Here is a 19,545-nt window from a genome sequence, read left to right as displayed (position 1 = left end):
GAATCCAACAATAAAGATTTAATCTCACTTGACTAAGTAAGGTTTTTTTAGTAGTTTAAAATTACCAAACTAACATTTTTCTTAATGGGTTGAAAAAGGTTACTCGCAGGTAGACCTGTTAAGAACTCGTTATTAACTAGCTCTTAACGAATTCAATAACGACTCGATTAGTTAACGTGTTTCTTGATTCATGTTGTTTTCGTGTCATTTCGTATCAGATTAAATGGTCGTGCAAGGAATTGCCAGCTCTTATACGAGCTATGGCAATTCAATCTCTAATATGAGCTTAAAACATAAATATTAGGCTTTTGAATTGTCTCTTAGTACTATGGTATAGTGATATTTCTCTTCACTTGTAAGAGAAAAACCTTAAGTTCGATTCTCGCCAAAGACTCATTATCAGGTTTAGCTCTTATTTAAAACAAAAAATGTGTGGGATTAGTCCAATCCGTTCTCTTATCATTGCCCAAGTGAATCCAATTGAGCCGGTGAGCGAGAAATGATCCTTCGAGTTTTCAACTGCACATCCTGTCAACTCTAAATTCACCTAAACCAGGAATCGCTTTCTTTACATCCCTTTTATAACCATTTTGATAATCATTTTCTTGACGGAAATGATAAACACACATGTTTAATTATGATCGTTGATTGTATTTGATTTAACTAATTTGATTGATAAAAATAAAAAAGGGAACTTTAACGAAAAGCACCCGGTACTGTTCACTTTAATGAAAAACCACATTTTTACACTAAAAAGTCAATCATGTTACTATTCACTTTACCCTTTATTTTGTCCTTATCATTAAAACTCAAAGTTTTCAAGCCCTTTCATTAGTTTTCCTAATAAAAAAAGGTGTGTGAAAATGAACTCTTTTTTTGTACTAATGAATTTTTATTTTATTTCAATTGATATCGTGGGAGTGAAAAATCAAACTCGAAATATGTAGTGCAAATGTGAATGCTCACAAATAAATGAGTTACAAATGATTTTAATAGGTACATCGTGTGAATGATGACAACGTAGAGGTCCATTACAACCCGACTACAATGCATGCATGCATGACAAACAGCGAAACGCCAAACCTAGACCTGTAAACGGGTCGGGTTTATCGGGTTTGGGTCGGGTTCAATCATACCTATTAAGCTAACGGGTCACCCAAACTCGACCCGTTAAGTTAACAGATCATCCGAACCCGACCCGTTAATCTATCGGGTCACCTGTTAACATTTTTTTTTTTTCAATACAATTACAAAACTGCAAGGATGTATAAAAGGGTGCTGACAGTGAAAAAGGTACTGACTTGGATATATAGTAAACAGACAAGGAGCTGCGACTTGGATTTCTCTGGTTCTGGAACTCTTCCCGGAGACTCTCGAGCTCCTCTCTGCAATTTGAAGTGTCACGAATCCCTAATTACGCGAAAATATCGGTCGCTCCTGCCGCAAATGCTTTGGATCTGCTTATCAATTGTCGAACCCAAGTTGGCTTTGTCGTCGCAGTAGTAGTGCTACTACTCATCACCCAAAGCACTTGGTCGTAATATTCATCATCTAATGAAGATGTAGTTGTTATAATTGCAACTGAATTATTCCATGAGAATAATGGTACAAGGTGCTTGAAATCCTGCAATTCTCCTGGCAGACGCATCACATGGAAAACCTCATTGTGTAAGTTGAACGAAAGAACAGCGAGCTCGTACCCCGTCTGCAGTACCAAACAATACAAGAATCCATTCAAGCCTTGAATGGAGCTACGGATGATGTCTTCGAAGAGGATGGAGAGGAGGGTTGACCTGCGGATCATGGAGCGGGGGAGATTTCTTGGGAGAGATGGTGGAGGGAGCGGAGGAGGGTCTGGTCGGAGAGCTTGGGCGATAAGAAGGCCCTTGCCGATAAGGTGTGGTTATAATTTATAACGGATGCTAACGGTTGATTCAAAATGATCTGTTATTTAATAGGTTCACCCGTTAAGCATACATTTAAATATTAATATTAACGGGTCAAGCCGGATCGGATCTAAAATACCAAGTCTAGCCAGACCCAAACTCGGCAGACGCCTTCACAGTAACCAACTAGGAGTCTTTGATTATACCGCAGCTCTCATGCGGTGACATCGGAGTTGCTTCGGTAGCCCAAAAAATCATTCCGGATAACGCTAATGGTACCGTAGTTTGCATAAAGAACAGATCCACCGGAGAAAAACCTATTGGCTTACGATGATAGTGACGTTCCGGGCTCGACTATCGTTGAATTCGAAGAGAAAGACGACAAGTTGCTTCAAAGGTATCAGGTAGTTACGGTGGACAGTAAGACCATCGCTCTCCGGAGCTTGTACAACAAGTTTTGCAGGCATGACAGCAATACCGACAACACTGTTAAATGTCCCACATTGGTGGGTTCAAAGAAACCCAATGGATTTAAATATAATTACTTTACTCTAACTAATATCGATGTTTTTTGTTATAAAATCTCACACCTAATGGATTGGACAGGTGGTAAAGGTGGGGATTTTAGCTTACTTTTAACAGCCATCAAACCGAGCATGACTAAAGAAACATATTTGCTTGTCGAAGAGCCCGTTCTGAAGAGGACCGTTTCCGTTGATTTCCCTTCGATGATGCGGGACTCCGCTCACAGTGCTCAGCCAAACTGCCACAAACAAAACTAGCAAAGATGATCCCGTCGCCATAACCATCAGCTTCGCACACAAATTCTCCACGAAGCTTGTCGATTAAGGCGGGCGCCAAGATCACCTTTGAAACCAGGATTCCATTTGTCATGAAAGGTAGGATATCGAAGTTTCGGTGGAGGCCAGCTACACGCACGAATACGGTGGACTGTCAGATCCAGGTTCAGTTGGCGAAAGAGGAGGTAGAGGTGAGCATGACACCGTCATCATCATCGTTATAAAAAAATTAAAGGGTTTTTACACACGTTTGTTGCATATATGCTTTTAGTTTGTGCACCAAACTTGGATCGCAAATGATAAATTAATAACACTGTCATGCTAGGAGATTCAAGCCACTGCGGCTTGGCAAAACCCTGGAATTGGTGCAGCAGTATATCTCGACTAGACCTGTAAACAGGTCAGGTTTATTAGGTTTAGATCGGGTTGAACTCGATCCGTTAAGTTAACGGGTCACTTGAACCCGACCCGTTAAACTAACGGGTCACCCGTTTCACCCGTTAACAATTATTTTTTTTTTTTTTTTTTGCATAAAGTTTATTTTTTGTTATTAAGACTTTACTAAAATTACTAAAATATTCTCAACTAACGGGTGTTAACGGGTCCTAACGGGTCTAACGGGTTGACCCAAAGTGATCCGTTATTTAACGGGTTGTTAACAGGTTCACCCGTTAACGACCCGACCCGTTAAGCATCCACTCAAATACAAATATTAACGGGTTGAGTCGGGTCGGGTTAACAGGTTAGGTCCAAAATGTCAAGCCTACTCTTCACCAAGGAAGAAAATATCGGTAATATCGGAAATATCGGTAGTCCGAAAACACGGAAATATCGATGGAAATATCGGGATAATATCGATATCGATAAAAATTACATGGAAACCATGGAAATTGTAAGAAAAACTTGGAAATTTTTAATGAAACTTTGCAGGATGTTTATTTAGTCAATTATCTATTAGTTTATCACAAAAAATTGGAAGGAAATGCATTGCATGATGGATTTAACTGATTTAAGTTCATTATATAGCGAGCTGGCAAACATTGTAAGTAGAAAATATGTAGTAATTAATGAAAGAAGTTTAAACACACCATAATCATTTATATATAATTAATTAGTACAATATTGGGAGGTTTTATTTAGGATATTAAAAAAAAGAAAAGGGAAGTGAATAAAATGATAAAGAATAATGTGCCGAATTTGACACTGGTTTTCCGACCAAACCACGGCGAGTTGTCTGGCGTGCTAGGTATCAATCTCTTCGTCTCGTCGAGTAGTACAACTTTCCTTTTTGTTTCACTCAATTTCGTTGAGTATTGAAAAAGTTATACTTATTTGAATCTTACCCAGTTTCCGGCGACCTCAGTGACTTTCGAGGCATTTTCCGGCCAAACCACGACGATTCAGACGTCGTGTAGGTACCATTCTCTTCGTCTCTTCGAGGGCTACAACTTTCGTTTTTGTCTTGCTTGCTTTTGTTGAGTTTTGACAAAGTTATGGCCGTTTAAAGTGGGTGTGGATTTCCGGCCGAAATTCCTATTTTCTTCCTTGGTCGAGTCCCACATCGCCCATGCGAAGGCAGTGAGCAAGCAAGAAGGCCTTTAAAATCCACATTCCCAAGCTCAGAAAAGTATATATTGGTTGGCCTTTGAGCTATGATCAAGTGTAGTATGTGTTGGGATTTCTCAACATTTTTAAGTATTTTTGAATATTATATTTCGATATTATTGATAATTTTGAAAATATCGTGATATTATCGATAATATTGTGATATTTTCAAAATTATCGATAATATCGAAATATAATATTCAAAAATACTTAAAAATGTTGAGAAATCCCAACGCATACTACACTTGATCATAGCCCAAAGGCCAACCAATATATACTTTCAAATCTTCAAAAAAACGATAATATCGGCGAAATATCGCCGATATTATCGATTTTTTCTTCCTTGCTCTTGACAATGTCCCTTTAATTTCTTCCTTGCTCTTGACAATGTCCCTTTAAGAAAACAACAGTCCAATTGAATCGTTCCATGACTCAGTCGTATTGTAGATCGATGTCTCAGTTCCGCCCATTCTGTTCAATTTCAGTTCTTTTATGCTTTTAAATTGATGCTCCGAATTACGCGGTCCTTTACACTTTGCAGAACACTAAATAATATGAAACTGCAGAATGAATTCTTCGCTCAATCAATATTAAAAGTGCAGAGTGACATACACAAAAATGAAAGCCAAATGAGAAAAAATGGCGTTACAGACAACACAGCCGATGAGGCATTCAATGATTAGCAACAACAAATTTTAGCCTCGGAGTGAAATTTTCAATTGTTCACTGGCAGTAAACCTTGGGATACAACCCCTATAAAACTATTTCTACCATTAAAGTGCGCGAGCAAGAGTTTTAAACTCGTTCAAACAAGACTGGAGTGTCTTTTGACGCTTCTGAAGCGATTGTCGCTCATTCTGCAGTACATCAATTGCGCCAGGTACGACAAACATGTCCATGAACTTCTCATCGCTCACAGCGAACAAATCCAAACCAATAGCCAGAACAAGCCGATCCCGACTGCATAAAACAGGAAAATATATAACAATGTTACCATAACTGTCATAAGTCTGCCAAGGAATGATTTCCATGAAAATATACATATTAGTATGATTTATATCCAAGCCAAATTATGTGGAATAAAACAATAGAATTTAAAGAACGACGAATTTGTTTTATTTGTAGCAGGGTTCTGAAGCATTAAGTATTTGAGGGCATTTTGCAGGGTTCAGTAGGAAAGTTAAAAATACGTATGAAAGAAGTACGAAAGACAGACAGGAGGAAAACAAAGACATGAAAAACGAAATGACGCGTATATTTCGAAATGTTCCAATTTCACGAAAAATCTCGCTGTCTTGAAAGTTTTGAGTTGCAGAAGTAGACTAACTACTAAAATAGTGAAGCAAGGTCTTTGGTAAGATCAGCAACCTGTGTGTTCAATCAAAATATAGTTAAGGAAACTCACCAAGGTGTTAGGAAACCAGAATTCAAAGCTGATGCCACATTTCTCTCCACAAGAACTTCACGTATCCGCCCGAAATGCTGTGCAGCTGATGAACAGATTTCTGTATAAGCTGTGGTTGATTTTAAAGTGCCATCAACATTTCCAAACAAAAGGGAACCACCATTTTGTTGTGTTCTTGTATTGTCAGAATTTCTGTTATTTCCAGGCATTCTTGAAATCCGCTTTCTTGCTCCTATGTCAATGCCATTCCCAAGATCCTTCTTCAAGCCACCATCACATGGCTGATCAGGTGATGGGGTCTCAGGCACCGTCATTTGGCTTTCTCGAAGAGCATCTCTGGCATCTGTACCTTTTCCAGGAGTAGTTTGTTGTGCATTCTTTTCTGGAGGTATATTCTCCTGATCTTTCATCGTGGCATCAGATAACTCAAGTAAAAATGATGTGACTGAAGGCTGGTTAAAGTTATAAGAAGAGGCTGTACTGGAGCCAAAACCGCTTTGAAAGTCATTGCCATAACAAACCAAAGAGTATGGACTTGTAACTGAATCGAGGTGGTGCCGAACTAGTTGCTTGCACTGTTTAGCAAGCTCCTTTATAAATCGGTTGTGTGCCTGCCTAAGAGCAGCATGGAAACCAATATATCCATCCATATTTCCAGATTTCCTCCCACCTACACAGTAAACAAGTAGCCCAAGGTTTTAATACCAGAACTGAGTACTATGAGTCCCATAAATATTAACGTTCGTATTTGAATCCTAGGTTGGAGAACTCAACAAAAAGAAATCAGGGGAAAATATAAAAGAGAAGCATTTATGTAATAGGTGTTAATGCAGGAAGCCAAAGATACAGTGAATATTCAAATCCAAGGAGCATGAAATTTCTCAAAGTTCCACATTCTACTCATTCCCTCATCTGTTAATGCACATTTCATGTAAAACATTTGATCTGGAAAAATGAAAGTGCAAGGAAGACAGCATTTTACATTCTGAATCACGGTTGTGAGTTCGTTCTATGGCAAGATCAAAAAGATTTCCCAAAACAAATGCAAGCCGATCGCATGCAGAGTCAAGAAGAGGAGCAAGCCATGAGCGTGCAGCAGAACGTGCAATCTCTGCAGCTGCATCCATCACTGCTCTACCCCCTCCTCGGCTAGCATGGGCAAGTAGGATATTTGCCACCTGTTAGAAGAAGTCTTAGAACTCGCCTCTGTACAAATTATAAAAAATTCCTAGCTATATTGATCTAGCAGAATATGTATTACCTTCTCCCTAGACACTGGAGGACATTCAATTGAATATGCCGCACAGTGAAATTCATGCATAACCCTTTCAAATGCAGCTCCTCCATAAAGTCGAAGGGTAGCATTGGGAGGCATTATATCTGCTGTGATGCCAGGCCATCCCCCAATACCACTTTCCGATTGCTCCTCCATAGTTGTTTTCCCCCATTGCTCAGGGGCAGGGTCTGCTGCTCCATCAATCAAAGTAGCCTTCGAAATTTACCAATAAGAGGGAATACAGTCAAGCTATACCTCTCAAACTCAAAATTAATCAGAACCTCGAAAAGAGAAGATTTTATTGTAGCATATGAACAAAAGATGATGAAATACGCTGACAAATTACTTGTAAATAGAATGAGAATCAACAATTAAATTTTTCTCTGACGAGTGCTTTTTTGGTTTGCAGACTAAGTTTTTTCCTGACTACTTGTGGCATTCGCATTAATGGAGCAGCAATGGAGGATGATTGGAAAAAATAGAAAAGACACGCATATAATAAGCGTTGAGAACTTCAGGAAATACTATGGAAAGTTAAACTTAAATTCAAGTAAAACTTATACTTTGTATTATATTTTTGAAAACATGTCACAGATATTAGTTATTACTTACCACATGATTGCTTATAGAAGCTGCATACAACATTGCAGATCTCCTGAGCTGAGCAACATCAGAGGTGGCCTGTATTTTTGAGTCCACTTTGGCTAGTTCACAGGTGACATCACTGCAGCGCTGCTCAAGCAAAGCAAGAGTTGCTGGTGCGGCTTCTTTGTACCTTTTCTGAAGCTCGGATTCTAAATAGTCTCTCAAACAGCTAAATCCAATATATGGTCTGAACTTCTCTTCATCAAAGCCTCCCTTAACACCCTCACGAAGGTGTCGTAAAACTTCACAATCTACTTGAGCTATCTGCCGGCGAAATTCATCATTTGAAATAGTATTCCTATCCTTTGGCAGTGCAACAAAAAATGGATGAGTGTTATCGCCAAGATAACCACTTGCACTCAAATAGCGGTCCACCTCCCACCGGTCACTAAACTCCTGCATATATTACATTCATAAATCCAAAATTAACATATCAGACAGCATATCAACAGAAGTACAGAGCCAATTTACACTGCACCATGCCATGAATACTTAGTGAGCTATTCATATATTTCAGTTCTCAGTAACATTATTTACCATGCCATAAATGGGCTAATGAAGATTTAAACAACTACATACCTTTAACCGATTATCAAACTTCGAGACCACGATAATCGTCCTTCGAAAGGTCGGATCAATATCCCGAATGGCGTCCAACCACAACGAGGAGCACCACTCCACACTACTTTGTTGGAGAAACAAGAGTATACGATGTGGAGGACTAGCCAGTGACTTCACCATGGAAAGAATTTCATCAGGAGTTCTTTCAGGTTCTCCTTTCTTTGCCTACCAGCAAAATTCAAACCATTAACACAAATCAAAATAAACACACATATGTTGCAGTACTTGAATCGTAAAACCCACCTTAAGAACAAAGCCCGGAGTATCTATAATGGTGAGGTTCGGGCAGTGTGCGTATTCTGCTCTCATGACAATTGGCTTTGAAGAAACTGCACCTTTAGTTTTCTTCAACAGTGTCTCAGTGCGGGACTTAATGATGTCTGCAATGGCCGATGGCAAAACGACTGGGCTTCCATATTCTTCAGTATCCTCTTCCTGTTTACAATACTCTAATGATTAATACATTGTGTAATTAAACCATCATATATCACACAACTGAAATTATTGGAGGAAGTCCAAGGGCATTAAAAAAAATTGCAAGAACATCACCTACATAGTCAGGCTTGAAAGTTTAGATTTCAACAGTATGAAACTTTAGTTATGTCGAATGTTGTGTAGTAAATGACTGAGTAGAGTTACCGCTTTCCTTTGGAACCAACACCAGATAAATGGAAACCCTTTTTTCTTTCCGTTTTTCATTTCTATCAGTTTTTCGATTTGCTTTAAACCCAAAAAAAATATATCAAAAAGGAAAACAACATTTCAGAAACCATCCTACCCAACCTTTGTGCCAAAAACTCGATCAGTACACCATTTATAACAAGTTTTCTGCATTGATCGTAATTGCGTTAGTATTCCACATTTCTGCATATGACAAAGACTAATAAAACTCAAATCTTCATGGCCGTTTATTTCCCCCAATTTCTCAGAAACAGAATATAGCTCATTACACACAATTCCAAATGTGCTTTTTTTATTCCCATATGCTTCGAAATGTCGAAAACATTAAGAATCCGCAGAAAACAAGTACATTTAAAGCTCAAACTATCGTCAATTTTCCCAAGAATCCTCAGCAACCAAACAGAATGGACTAAAAAACCCTAAAATCATCACGAACTAACTAGAACAACAAAATGCAAAACAATGAAGGAGCTACGAATGGCATACGAAAGAAGGCAGACCTGGAATCGGCAGCGGGGCTCGAGTGCGGTGGGGTCGTGGACCATTTGGAGAATGAGAGGACGGCGAGTGCCCATCTCGACTTCCCGGACATTGAAGCGAAACCCGAGGAGTGCTTCGAGGAGAGAGCTCTTGCCGTCCGACTGTCCGCCGAGGGCAACGATCTCTGGAATCGGGAGTTTCTCTCCGAATGCCACCGTGGCCGCCTGGAGGCGATTGTAGGCCTCGAATCGGGACTTGGAGTTGGCGAGGGAGGCCAACGACGAAGACGACATTTCGCTCTCGGCGGTGGAATAGGGGTGAGAATGTTTCCGGGAGCGGGATGATTTTCCCGACGGGGTTTTGGTCGGGGTTGTGCGGGTGGTGGTGTTTGCGGACATTGCTGCACAGAGGAGTGAGAGAAAAAGGAAAGAGAGAATGTGAGCGTGGGAAAATTGGGGGGTTTTTTGAATTCGAATTTTAAGAAATGAAGCCGATCAGACGCGAACGGCATGCCGTTGTTTTGTGGGTTGGGTTTGGTTTCGGGGGTGAGAAGAAGATGGGCTGGATTTTCGGCTCATATCTCTTTTAGGTCCAGCTAATCGTTTATTTTGCTTGACAAATAAGGAGTTTTGTTTTTTCCTTTGAGTAATTGCTTTACTAAACAACAAGAGATAGTACACTTTTTTTTTTGTTAGTCATCGACAGAGTTTGAACCCACATCATCATGCAAGGGCTTAACATTTTTCTACCACTGTAGTAAACGACCACTTGCACAAGAGATAGTACACTAAATAGCACAAAATTATTCATACCAAACATGAATATCATAGATTGAAGTTACATCTTTAATAAAAGACACGCTGCTTAATTATGAAGTTGATTACTGTTTTTTATTTTGTCAATAGTTTAATAAGGACAATTTTGAATGAGAAATGTTGAGGAGACTCTTTCAAAAGTGAAACTCTTCGTGACCTATTTGTCATCTTATGTTTTTCGCATTATCTTCTATATATATAAAGCCAAAAGGAAAAAATAGTGAAACATTCATAAATCCAAAATTGACCCTTTATTTACAGTTATGAGAAAAACAAAAAATATAAAAAATAGGGATAAAATGGTAAAAACGTGGGGTAGGAGAGAAAAAAGAGGACACAAATTAGACATGCAGAGAGACTTGGAAACTGTATTTGAAACAGTTGTTGTAGTAGTCCCACTTCAACTTCCCCACACCAACTTCCCCATCTTTGTGCTCCAACTTCTTCCCGTTCCTCCTCCACTCTCTCTCTATGGGTCTTACTCCTCCATACAAAAACCAAATTGTTGTCTAAAGAAACGGAGTCCATTCCATCGTCGCCAAATCCCATCATCTTCTCGAACTAGTAGTTATGTTGGAGAGACCTTGACGCTGCTGCGAAGGCACCGCAATGGGCGTCATCATCCTTTATTTCCAATCTGGTCTCGGAATCGGTAATCGCCAATTAATTTTTAAATTTTTCCTTGATAATTGTCGAATTAGCTTGAAATTGCCATGAAGATCCAATTAATTTCTGAATTCTTCCTTGATAATTGTCGAATTAATTCGAACTTGCCCAGAGAGATGAAGAAGATGAAGATAGTGACGTAAAACGTGAACAGGCTCAAATTGCTGATTTTATTAGATCGGCTTACAGGAAACCAAACTACAACGGCGGGAATTGACCGCCGCCCTGGTCATGGCAGAGGGCTACGAGCCCTTCTCCTGCAGCCGCACCTCCGAAAGAGGTTGCACCAGGTACTCTAGGTAAGTGTTTGTTGAAATGCCTCAATCACCCACACCACACTCTTCAAATGTTGCACCTTTAGTTTCGAATTTTGATTCAATTTTTTTGCATAAAATGTGGTTTGGTCCGACATTTTGCCAGTTGAAGTTGACGTTATCGGGTGACGAAGTGGTGTTGCCGGTGGCGGCGGAGGAAGCATTCACTGGAGTTCTTGACAGTGGGAAAGGACAAATGAATGCAGTTGCAGAAGGGCTTAAGGAGTTTTTGAGAGATGACCTACTGAAGTTGATGGCAAAGGGTGGTGTGTTGTAACGGATCATGGGCATTTTGGTATGTTTGGCTTAGATTCACGCTTAAAATTCAATTCTCTGTGATTTCATTTTTTGGAGAAAGTTTAAAGATTTGTATTTATAGTGGTTGTGTAGTTCTCTTTTCAATTTGAATGGGCCTCGAGCAAGGAAAAATAAAACTGTAAGGATACAGTTTAAGTTCAAGTTTTTCAATTTGTAGTTCTCTTTTATATCATTCAGAACGTTGGGCAGAGGAAATCCTCAATCTGCAAAACACGTTATTGCAGGTTTGGAGTTACACTTTATTTTTATTGTAATTAGTTGAATGCAAGTGTATTATGGGACATGCGTACTTTCTGTGCAGACTGAGTTAGAGAGGGAGCGTATGGCTTTGGAGTTGGAGGAAAAAAAAAGCCCAAGCTGAAAGAGAGAAGATGGTGCAACAACAAGCTAAGAAAATTGAGAACCTCAGCTCAATGGTGTTGTATTCAAATAGAGATAGAATCGCGATTGCTTTAAAAAGGTTTGCATGACTAATTAATTTTCATTTCGAACTTCTGTATAATAGTTGATGTTCATATTTATGTTCAATTCCTAATTTTGTTGTTCTGAAAATGAAAAGTACCTACTTAAAAGAGTAAAATTCTATTATCTATAAACACAAAAGATGTGCTTGATATTATAATGTGCCGTTGCCAATGAGATAAGATTTAGTTAAACACTCTCTGTTGAATCAATAATTTTAGCACGTTACGAGTTAGGAGACGTGGTCGATGATCGCCAGTGCCAACTCAAGAACTCAAGACAAGCCTCCAATTTTGCCTTCACACGCTTCCTCTCTTTTATTTGGAGCAATTGGAGATGGCGACCCAAAATAATAACTAGCCAAGGTATACTTCAGTTTTCCATTTTATTAATTGTCATATGTAGAGAGACAAATAGAGCAGTTATGTACTATGAGTATCAGGTCTCTTTGTCTACATTGCGGGTAGTCAAATGGTTGAAACAGTTTGTTGTTAAATGGCTTTATTTGCATTTTACAACTTTCATTGGAATAATATTTGATTGAGTTAAAACCTTGATTTATGAATTTACACGTTTTTATTTGTTTCTCTATCATGTGGTTGGCATCATTTCAGTCCAATAACTCTCGAGATAGTTAAGTTGAGGAATTTAGTGCTGATGATTTCCTTTTTTCCTGCTGTTTATAGATATGCATGTCATTTTATTCATTTTTCATGTTAACTTTGTTCTACAAGCTTCATGTGGCTTAAAGCATTGAAGTTATTCATTTTAAAAATATATCTATTTAGGTGTTTTGGAAAAGGTATTTTATGTGCATAAAGGCTATTAAGCTTAACAAATTGTACCCTCTTGCTAACTTCATCAACTTATGTTTGTGAGGCAAAAATGAGATGACTTGGTTGTTTAATCAAGTTAATATTTTGATTAAAACAATCCATTGTTGCTGCTTATTAATTGTTATTTAATTGAATTTGGTTTTCTCAAGATTCAGGATTATGTTTACTTCTTGGCGAATTAGAGAAGTTTTGATCGACTATGAGGCAACGTGGGATGCTATTAAATTTTAGTTATGCCCTCACTATTGAATGCTTTCTCTTAATTTCTTTTTTGTAGAACAACATTGTTAATTGTCTTCATATGTTCAGATTGATTTCTTCTGCTTTCTGTTACACCATATGTTCAATAACAATGATGTAGCCGGGTTTGCTATGCAAATATGTGTTTTTGTTACACCATAGGCTCAAACATGAAGTTTAAGACACATTACATTTAAATTTGACGGTGCAAACATTTTTTCATACAATAAAACCCGTAAAACTCACAGTCAATCTGTTTGTCTTTATCCATGTCCGCTTTCTCTTCATATTAATTCTATTTGTTCCTGCTTAGATGATTTTGTGTATTGTCTATCCCAAATATTTAGCTTACATAGGTGCATGTCAATTTCATTCAACGCATGTGACTTGGAGGGAAGCATAAAAGCCATGGTTAACACAAAATAAGGAAAAGCTTCCCGAGTAAGAGGAATGTTGGTAATGTTACTTCCAACATTAAGATTCAAAACATATGTATGTATGCACGAGACGTAGTACGTAGTTTCTGGAAAAACAAGAGACACATGAGTGCTAGTAAAGTTACCTTAAAATAATTTCACCATAAAACTGGGGAAGCATTTTGTCTCAGCAATGTCTAGCTCTTCAGACTCTTGTTTTACAACTAATTAAATTAAATCATTGAGTTCCACTCCTCTTTTTATTCTCCAAGTCTTATAAAAAGACTAATAAATCCAGAACAAATTTAATGATTTAATGACAAAGAAATACTAAGGGGACTCTCTCTAAAAAGCGAAACTCTCCATGGATCTCTACCAGCTCACAGTTTAACGTTTATTTTCGTGCCAACATTGTAAAATATTGTGCCAAAAGTATGAGGTGACAGATAGTCCATGCAGAGTCTCATTTTGAGAGAGTCCCCTTAGCGTTTCTCATAATGATAAGTAAAGACTTTAGATTGTTTCAATTTTGATGGATCTGTTCTTCCTTTGAGTTTCATCCTGCTCTTAAGCCCGAAAATTTTGATGTTTCTCCAAGATCGTAAAATCCCTCATTGGCGTCTGTTATCGTTGATTTAGGATATTCAAACACCTGTAATTAATCTGCAGGTGGTCGACATCAAGTATATAATTTGTGAAGCAAACATGGTGGCAGATCAATTAGCTACGTATGGATGGAGTAACTTGCGTGCTACGTAACATTTCTAACGACTCAAACGAAGGATTTGAGAGCAGTGGTGGATCTAGGGTTTGAACCTTGGGGTCCTAGTGTTAAGTTCAAGTTTTTCAGATAAAAACAGAGCGCAAAGCACACAAAAACATAAATCAGTTTATTCACTTGGTGGACTTGTTGTAAACATATCAACAGATATCAGCACATGCCGAAGCAATCAGATAAGTGATATAAAGAAAATTTGTCAAGTGTTGTCGACGCAACATGTCGAGATATGTCTAACATGCATTATATCAAACATTTAGTAGGCACAAAAGAGATCCGTATCAAACATTTGAAGAGTCATCGAAAGACTTCACCTATATATTTTCCTCACTCATATGGTCCTGAGATCACCTTGGTCCCTATTTCCATTCACCTTGTTTGAGAGTATGTATAAATAAAAGCCCTAATAGACAATAATTTGGGTTCGAAGTGGCGCGACATGCACTATTGCACTTTGTCTTTCAATTTGGATTTCATGAAAAGCTACCTCACTTCAATTGGAGCTAGCATTGTACTTCTTAAAAGACAAATCCTGGCGGAGTTAAAATTTCACGTCAGAGGAGACCTAGCAGTTCGCTGGAGCTAAACCTCCAACTCTTCAATGCACATGGCACGTGATGGTAAGTATCCAAAGCCCTATGTAGATTTGTTGTGAGGTGCTAAAGTGCAATGCTCCTTGGCGCATAGAGAAACAAGTATCCAAAGCCCCTCAATTTGTAAACAACTTGTGACAAATTAAAATAAATGTTGATGCATGGTAAATAGTGAATTGTCTTAATAGTTAGGGGTCTTTATTTTCAATTCATTGTGGCCTAAGTTCAAATCTTTCTCCCTTATTTTAGTGTAGAATATCGTTTGTACTAAAAATAAACGTATATTACTCATTTAGCCTTTTTATGTTTCTAGTTTTTCTAACAAGGTTAAAAAAAAAAGGAATAAGGGTTGCTACTGACCTTCTAAGTCGTACCTTCTATCTCTATCTTCTTGGTTCTCCACCACATTATGCAATCTTGCACGATAATTAGAAACCGTCTACTTTTTAATTCATGCTTTAAATATCAACTTCGTGAAAGACCAATCAATTGTTTAACCGTTTGATTAATGTTGTCATAATTTTAGTGTTTAACAAAACGACATGATTTCTCTATTTATTAGACAATAGTTAGATAACTAGATAATTTTGATAGAGTTAATTTTTAAATAATAATTTGAATCATCGTGCAATATACAAAAGATAATAAATAAAAAATAGAAGAAAAAAGTTTAAACGAAAAGGTTGCCATCATTAGACAAAACTTCACATAAGGCGTCAGATGTAGGTGGCCAGAATAAAAAGAAGAATTAGCTAGTAATTGGGTCAACACGCGTAATCTCTGTTTGATTTGGTCAGAAATCAGAGGGCAAGAGTGCACGAGAGCTGTCAAACGCTTCCGATTTTGGCAGTCCTGATTTGTTTATATACGTTGACAAAACATTGGATCAACCAACCAACCTTAGTGGGTGTAACATGGCCTCCTTGTGACATAAACGCACTTTCTGCCGAAATAGAAGATCCTCAATGAGCAATGCTTATTACTTATTTTTCAATGATTATACTGAATTTTATATTACTCCTTTTTAAATATATCACTCTTATTATGTTTTACGGTTTGTATTTTGTTTGTAAATGATAAAACTTTCTGTTAAGTTTACACAATAAGTTAGCATAATGATTTGGTATTGAATCATCATTTATAGAAATAAAAAAATGTATATGTACACATACTGTTGTAATTAAAAATCTTTGCTTAATGCTGTCTAGGCACTAGCCAGATGATCACCGTTCCGATTAATTTCCAGATGTTTGAAAATTAATAAATGACGCCTAGAAATGTTTAGGCACCCACCCATATCACAATTCTCACTTAAACAAAACATAGATAGCTTACATTTTGCATTCTAATTTTTCACTAAATTGTTAGAGGCTTGTTGAATATTTGGATGAACACTCATTATATGTTTGTTCCCCATGTTTTTAATATGTTCTAATACTTTATGATCTATATGTCATTCTACTTAGCAGTTCATAAATCCCAACATAAATATGTATTTCTTTTAAATATTAATAGATACTTATTTATACGATATATAACAAGTTTACCTATATGCCTCACCTAGCCACTAAGCCCCAACCTGACCCTCTGCTAGCACTTAGCGTTTTTTAAAACCTTACACATCAACACATTTCCTGAAAGCTAACATTTTTTACTTGAAAATAGAGAGATATTTGTAAATAGATCAAAATCCACGACAACTCATGGTTTTTACATTTATCGAAAAATAAGAAGTTTTGAACACATTACATAAACCACTCACATCGAAGACATAAAATCTCGCCAAGACAAGCTATCTGCCGAATCTCACTAATCCTGAATAACACAAGACCTTCCATTTACATATTTTGAAAAATATCAATATTAAGTAATAAATATATCAAATTATTTTAGCAATAGTAAAAGAACTCTCAAGATCGTGGATGAGAAATAAAAATATGTTGATCGTATGGTGATTGTATGTGACACATCTTCCTTTTGTCAATACACATGTTATCATCATGTTAGACAATGCAATGAATATAAGAATTTTTTTAGTAACTCTTACAAATATTTTCTTATGTTATTTTTTATAAATGATAATTTTTAGTAACTTTTACAAATATTTTCTTATGTTATTTTTTATAAATGATATAGAAATATTCACAAATATTACATAAAATAAACTCAAAACAAATTACGACACTACAATAAAACAAACCACAATTAACTTATTAGTAAATTCACCACAAATACACACACACACACACATACATGTATACACACAATCCTCATTCAAACAAGGTGGAGATCACAAGTAGCACTAGACCAAAGACTATTGGTTATACATATTTATTTGTTTATTAAGTGATTCTTATATATGCTCTAATTTCAACTCTTGTTACTTAATTTGAAAATTATTTTTCTGAAAATCTATTATTAAATAAATAAAAGTCTTAGTTGACAACTTAATACATGTACAAAAGTCACACACACAAATGTTTTCTTCTTCTTTTATATGTATAGGTGACTATACTTATGTGAAGGGTTGCCAATGTGACAACGAATCTAAGGCTCTTCCAAGGGCGGAGAATTAGGAAGCCAACTTCTTTGATCTCATGTGCTTTAGCCGAATATAATGCACTAATCAATGAATTAATCTTAACTCATTAGTTGCGCCTAATTGGTTTATTCTCCTTGTTTATCAATTGCAAAGTAGACTTTCCTTGAAACTCAACTTTTAAGTTTTTAATAAAATAGAGAGAGAAAATAAAAACTCAACTTTATAAATGTTTAATTTTATATTTAAACAAACAACCTACAGTATAAATATCCACATCCTCCCTTTCTTTACACTCTTGTGGCCAACGAACCCCCTATTTTTTGAGACAATGGCCAACCTCCTCAAGCTCACCACCATTTTCTTCCTCATGTTACATTCATTCCTAGCTCTGCATTTTCAAATGGCCTTCTCATCGTCGGAGCTCGAAGACAATGACGAAGTGTACGTAATCGACTCCCCGAATCCCAACTTCAGATCAAGAAGCAGGTTCTTGGCCAGCATCATCAAAAAAGGTGCACAATGTAACCCAATCAAGAACATTTGCAATGGGATTTCTGCAAACAAAGGGACCGGCATTCTCTATTGCTGCAAGAAACATTGCCGAAATGTTCTTAGCGATAAGAACAATTGTGGAAAATGTGGGAATAAATGCAAGTTTGGAATGCGTTGTTGCAATGGAACTTGCATGAATACTACTTCGGATGCCAACAACTGTGGCAAGTGTGGTAAAAAATGCAAGTATGGGGTTAAATGTGAGTATGGATACTGTGGGTATGCTTAGAAATATATGTTCATTGTTAATAATAAATATGATGTGGTGGACAAGTTGAGTCGAACATTAATTGTGAATGTAGAGAAATACGTGTTCTATCACTGGAGCTAGAAGCCCCAGTTTTGTATTTCATTATTGCGTTTATACGTCACAATGAACGATATAACTACTTTTAATAAGGTGGCTTGGGTGTTCATCTTGTTTTAATTATCATGTTCTTCGCAATTTAGTAGCTAAGCTAGGTTTGTAATCTGTTTAAACAGCTGCTTCTTTTCCAATTTTCTTCAAAAGCAAGTCCTCCTTAATTTTCGCTCAAAGCCTGTAAAGGTTGTTTGTTTTGCTTTCCAAATGCGATTGAGAGTTTGGAAAACTTGCTGAAATATAATTTACAAATTTAAATTACTGAAATGATTATTTTTTGGGATTTGATCTATGTCGTCAATGCATCATTTTCTTTAGGCGAAATTAATGTTAGTGGTTTTATTAGCATTTTAAGAAAAAGGACAACTTCAAATAGGACGTCCTGGGTTAAATCTATGGATCCTCAAACAAAAAACAAGGCCAACTTGCCAATCTAATAGCCACTATATCAGGGAATTTTTGTGTGTGAAAAACATGAGAACACATCCAGCACTCCAAAGCCAAAAGAACTTCAATCCCGGCAACTAAAATTTCAATCATTTCATAATCCACCTCATGGGAGACTCTGCACACAAAATTTCCAACAAAACTAGTAAGAGAACACTCCTTTGCATATATACAAGCAACACTAACTCTAAAGAAAAATGGCAAAAGAAACAAATAGTGATCACGACAATATGGACTATGCACACAGAACCACCAATGATGCTATTGGTTAATCAGGATAAACCGCATCAACGACACCACGAGACATGAACAAAATAGAGCCAAACTTCGATGCAGCGTATGCCTGAACTTTTGAAGAGAACCTCAGGCTTTTAGGCTACAAAAAATGCCAACTCAAGACTCCTTTAGATCCATGAGCAGTTATATAACATGTAACAAGTGCTCGCAACTTTGATAAAACCAATTGGTGTTACATTCGATCAAACCAATTGGTGTCCAGGCATTGCGAATGTTCGGGAGAGCGTCTGCCCTATTGGGCTTAGTTCAGCCCTCTCTGTACCAACATAAATCTTCGATTAAAAAATTAGTAGTAAAGGTGCACACAAATTAATCGAGAATATGTTGAATATATCAATGACATAATGACATTAGAAAAAGAAAAAAAGATATGAGAGATTTGAGTGAGTTTAAATTGGAATTACTGTAATATCGTTAATTTAAAAGTAATTATTAAGACTCTTTATTAAAATAAGGGATGCTGGCTAAAATGATTTAACATCAAATTTCAATTTTTGAATTGAACAAAA

General features: G+C 37.0%; 2 protein-coding genes across 2 annotated transcripts; one reads left to right on the top strand and one right to left on the bottom strand.

The window, feature by feature from the left end:
• Positions 1-4,859: 4,859 nt before the first annotated feature.
• Positions 4,860-9,886, bottom strand: LOC103430655 (dynamin-related protein 5A). The gene is made up of 8 exons (XM_008368808.4): positions 9,420-9,886; positions 8,482-8,673; positions 8,197-8,403; positions 7,585-8,013; positions 6,958-7,185; positions 6,679-6,874; positions 5,697-6,366; positions 4,860-5,251 (listed from the first exon to the last, which is right to left on the bottom strand). The coding sequence occupies exons 1-8, from the start codon at positions 9,795-9,797 to the stop codon at positions 5,065-5,067; spliced, it is 2,487 nt and encodes an 828-aa protein (XP_008367030.3). The 5' UTR covers positions 9,798-9,886; the 3' UTR covers positions 4,860-5,064.
• A 7,773-nt stretch (positions 9,887-17,659) lies between these two features.
• LOC103430663 (protein GRIM REAPER) lies at positions 17,660-18,345 on the top strand. The gene has a single exon (XM_008368818.4). It carries the CDS (start codon positions 17,708-17,710, stop codon positions 18,158-18,160), a length of 453 nt encoding a protein of 150 aa, XP_008367040.3. The 5' UTR covers positions 17,660-17,707; the 3' UTR covers positions 18,161-18,345.
• Positions 18,346-19,545: the final 1,200 nt, after the last annotated feature.

This window comes from Malus domestica, chromosome 03 (genome assembly GCF_042453785.1).
Source record: "Malus domestica chromosome 03, GDT2T_hap1".
NCBI classification, from domain to species: Eukaryota; Viridiplantae; Streptophyta; class Magnoliopsida; order Rosales; family Rosaceae; genus Malus; species Malus domestica.
Note: the sequence above shows the minus strand (reverse complement) of the source record. Positions and strands in the feature narration are given on the sequence as shown.

Excerpts from the sequence above, each read along its gene's own strand:
- LOC103430655 (XM_008368808.4), bottom strand. The coding sequence starts at position 9,797 with ATGTCCGCAAACACCACCACCCGCACAACCCCGACCAAAACCCCGTCG. Across the intron at positions 8,014-8,196 it reads AGTTTGATAATCGGTTAAAG|GAGTTTAGTGACCGGTGGGA; the intron begins GTATGTAGTTGT and ends TAATATATGCAG. Across the intron at positions 6,367-6,678 it reads TCACAACCGTGATTCAGAAT|GTGGGAGGAAATCTGGAAAT; the intron begins GTAAAATGCTGT and ends TTTACTGTGTAG.
- LOC103430663 (XM_008368818.4), top strand. The coding sequence starts at position 17,708 with ATGGCCAACCTCCTCAAGCTCACCACCATTTTCTTCCTCATGTTACAT.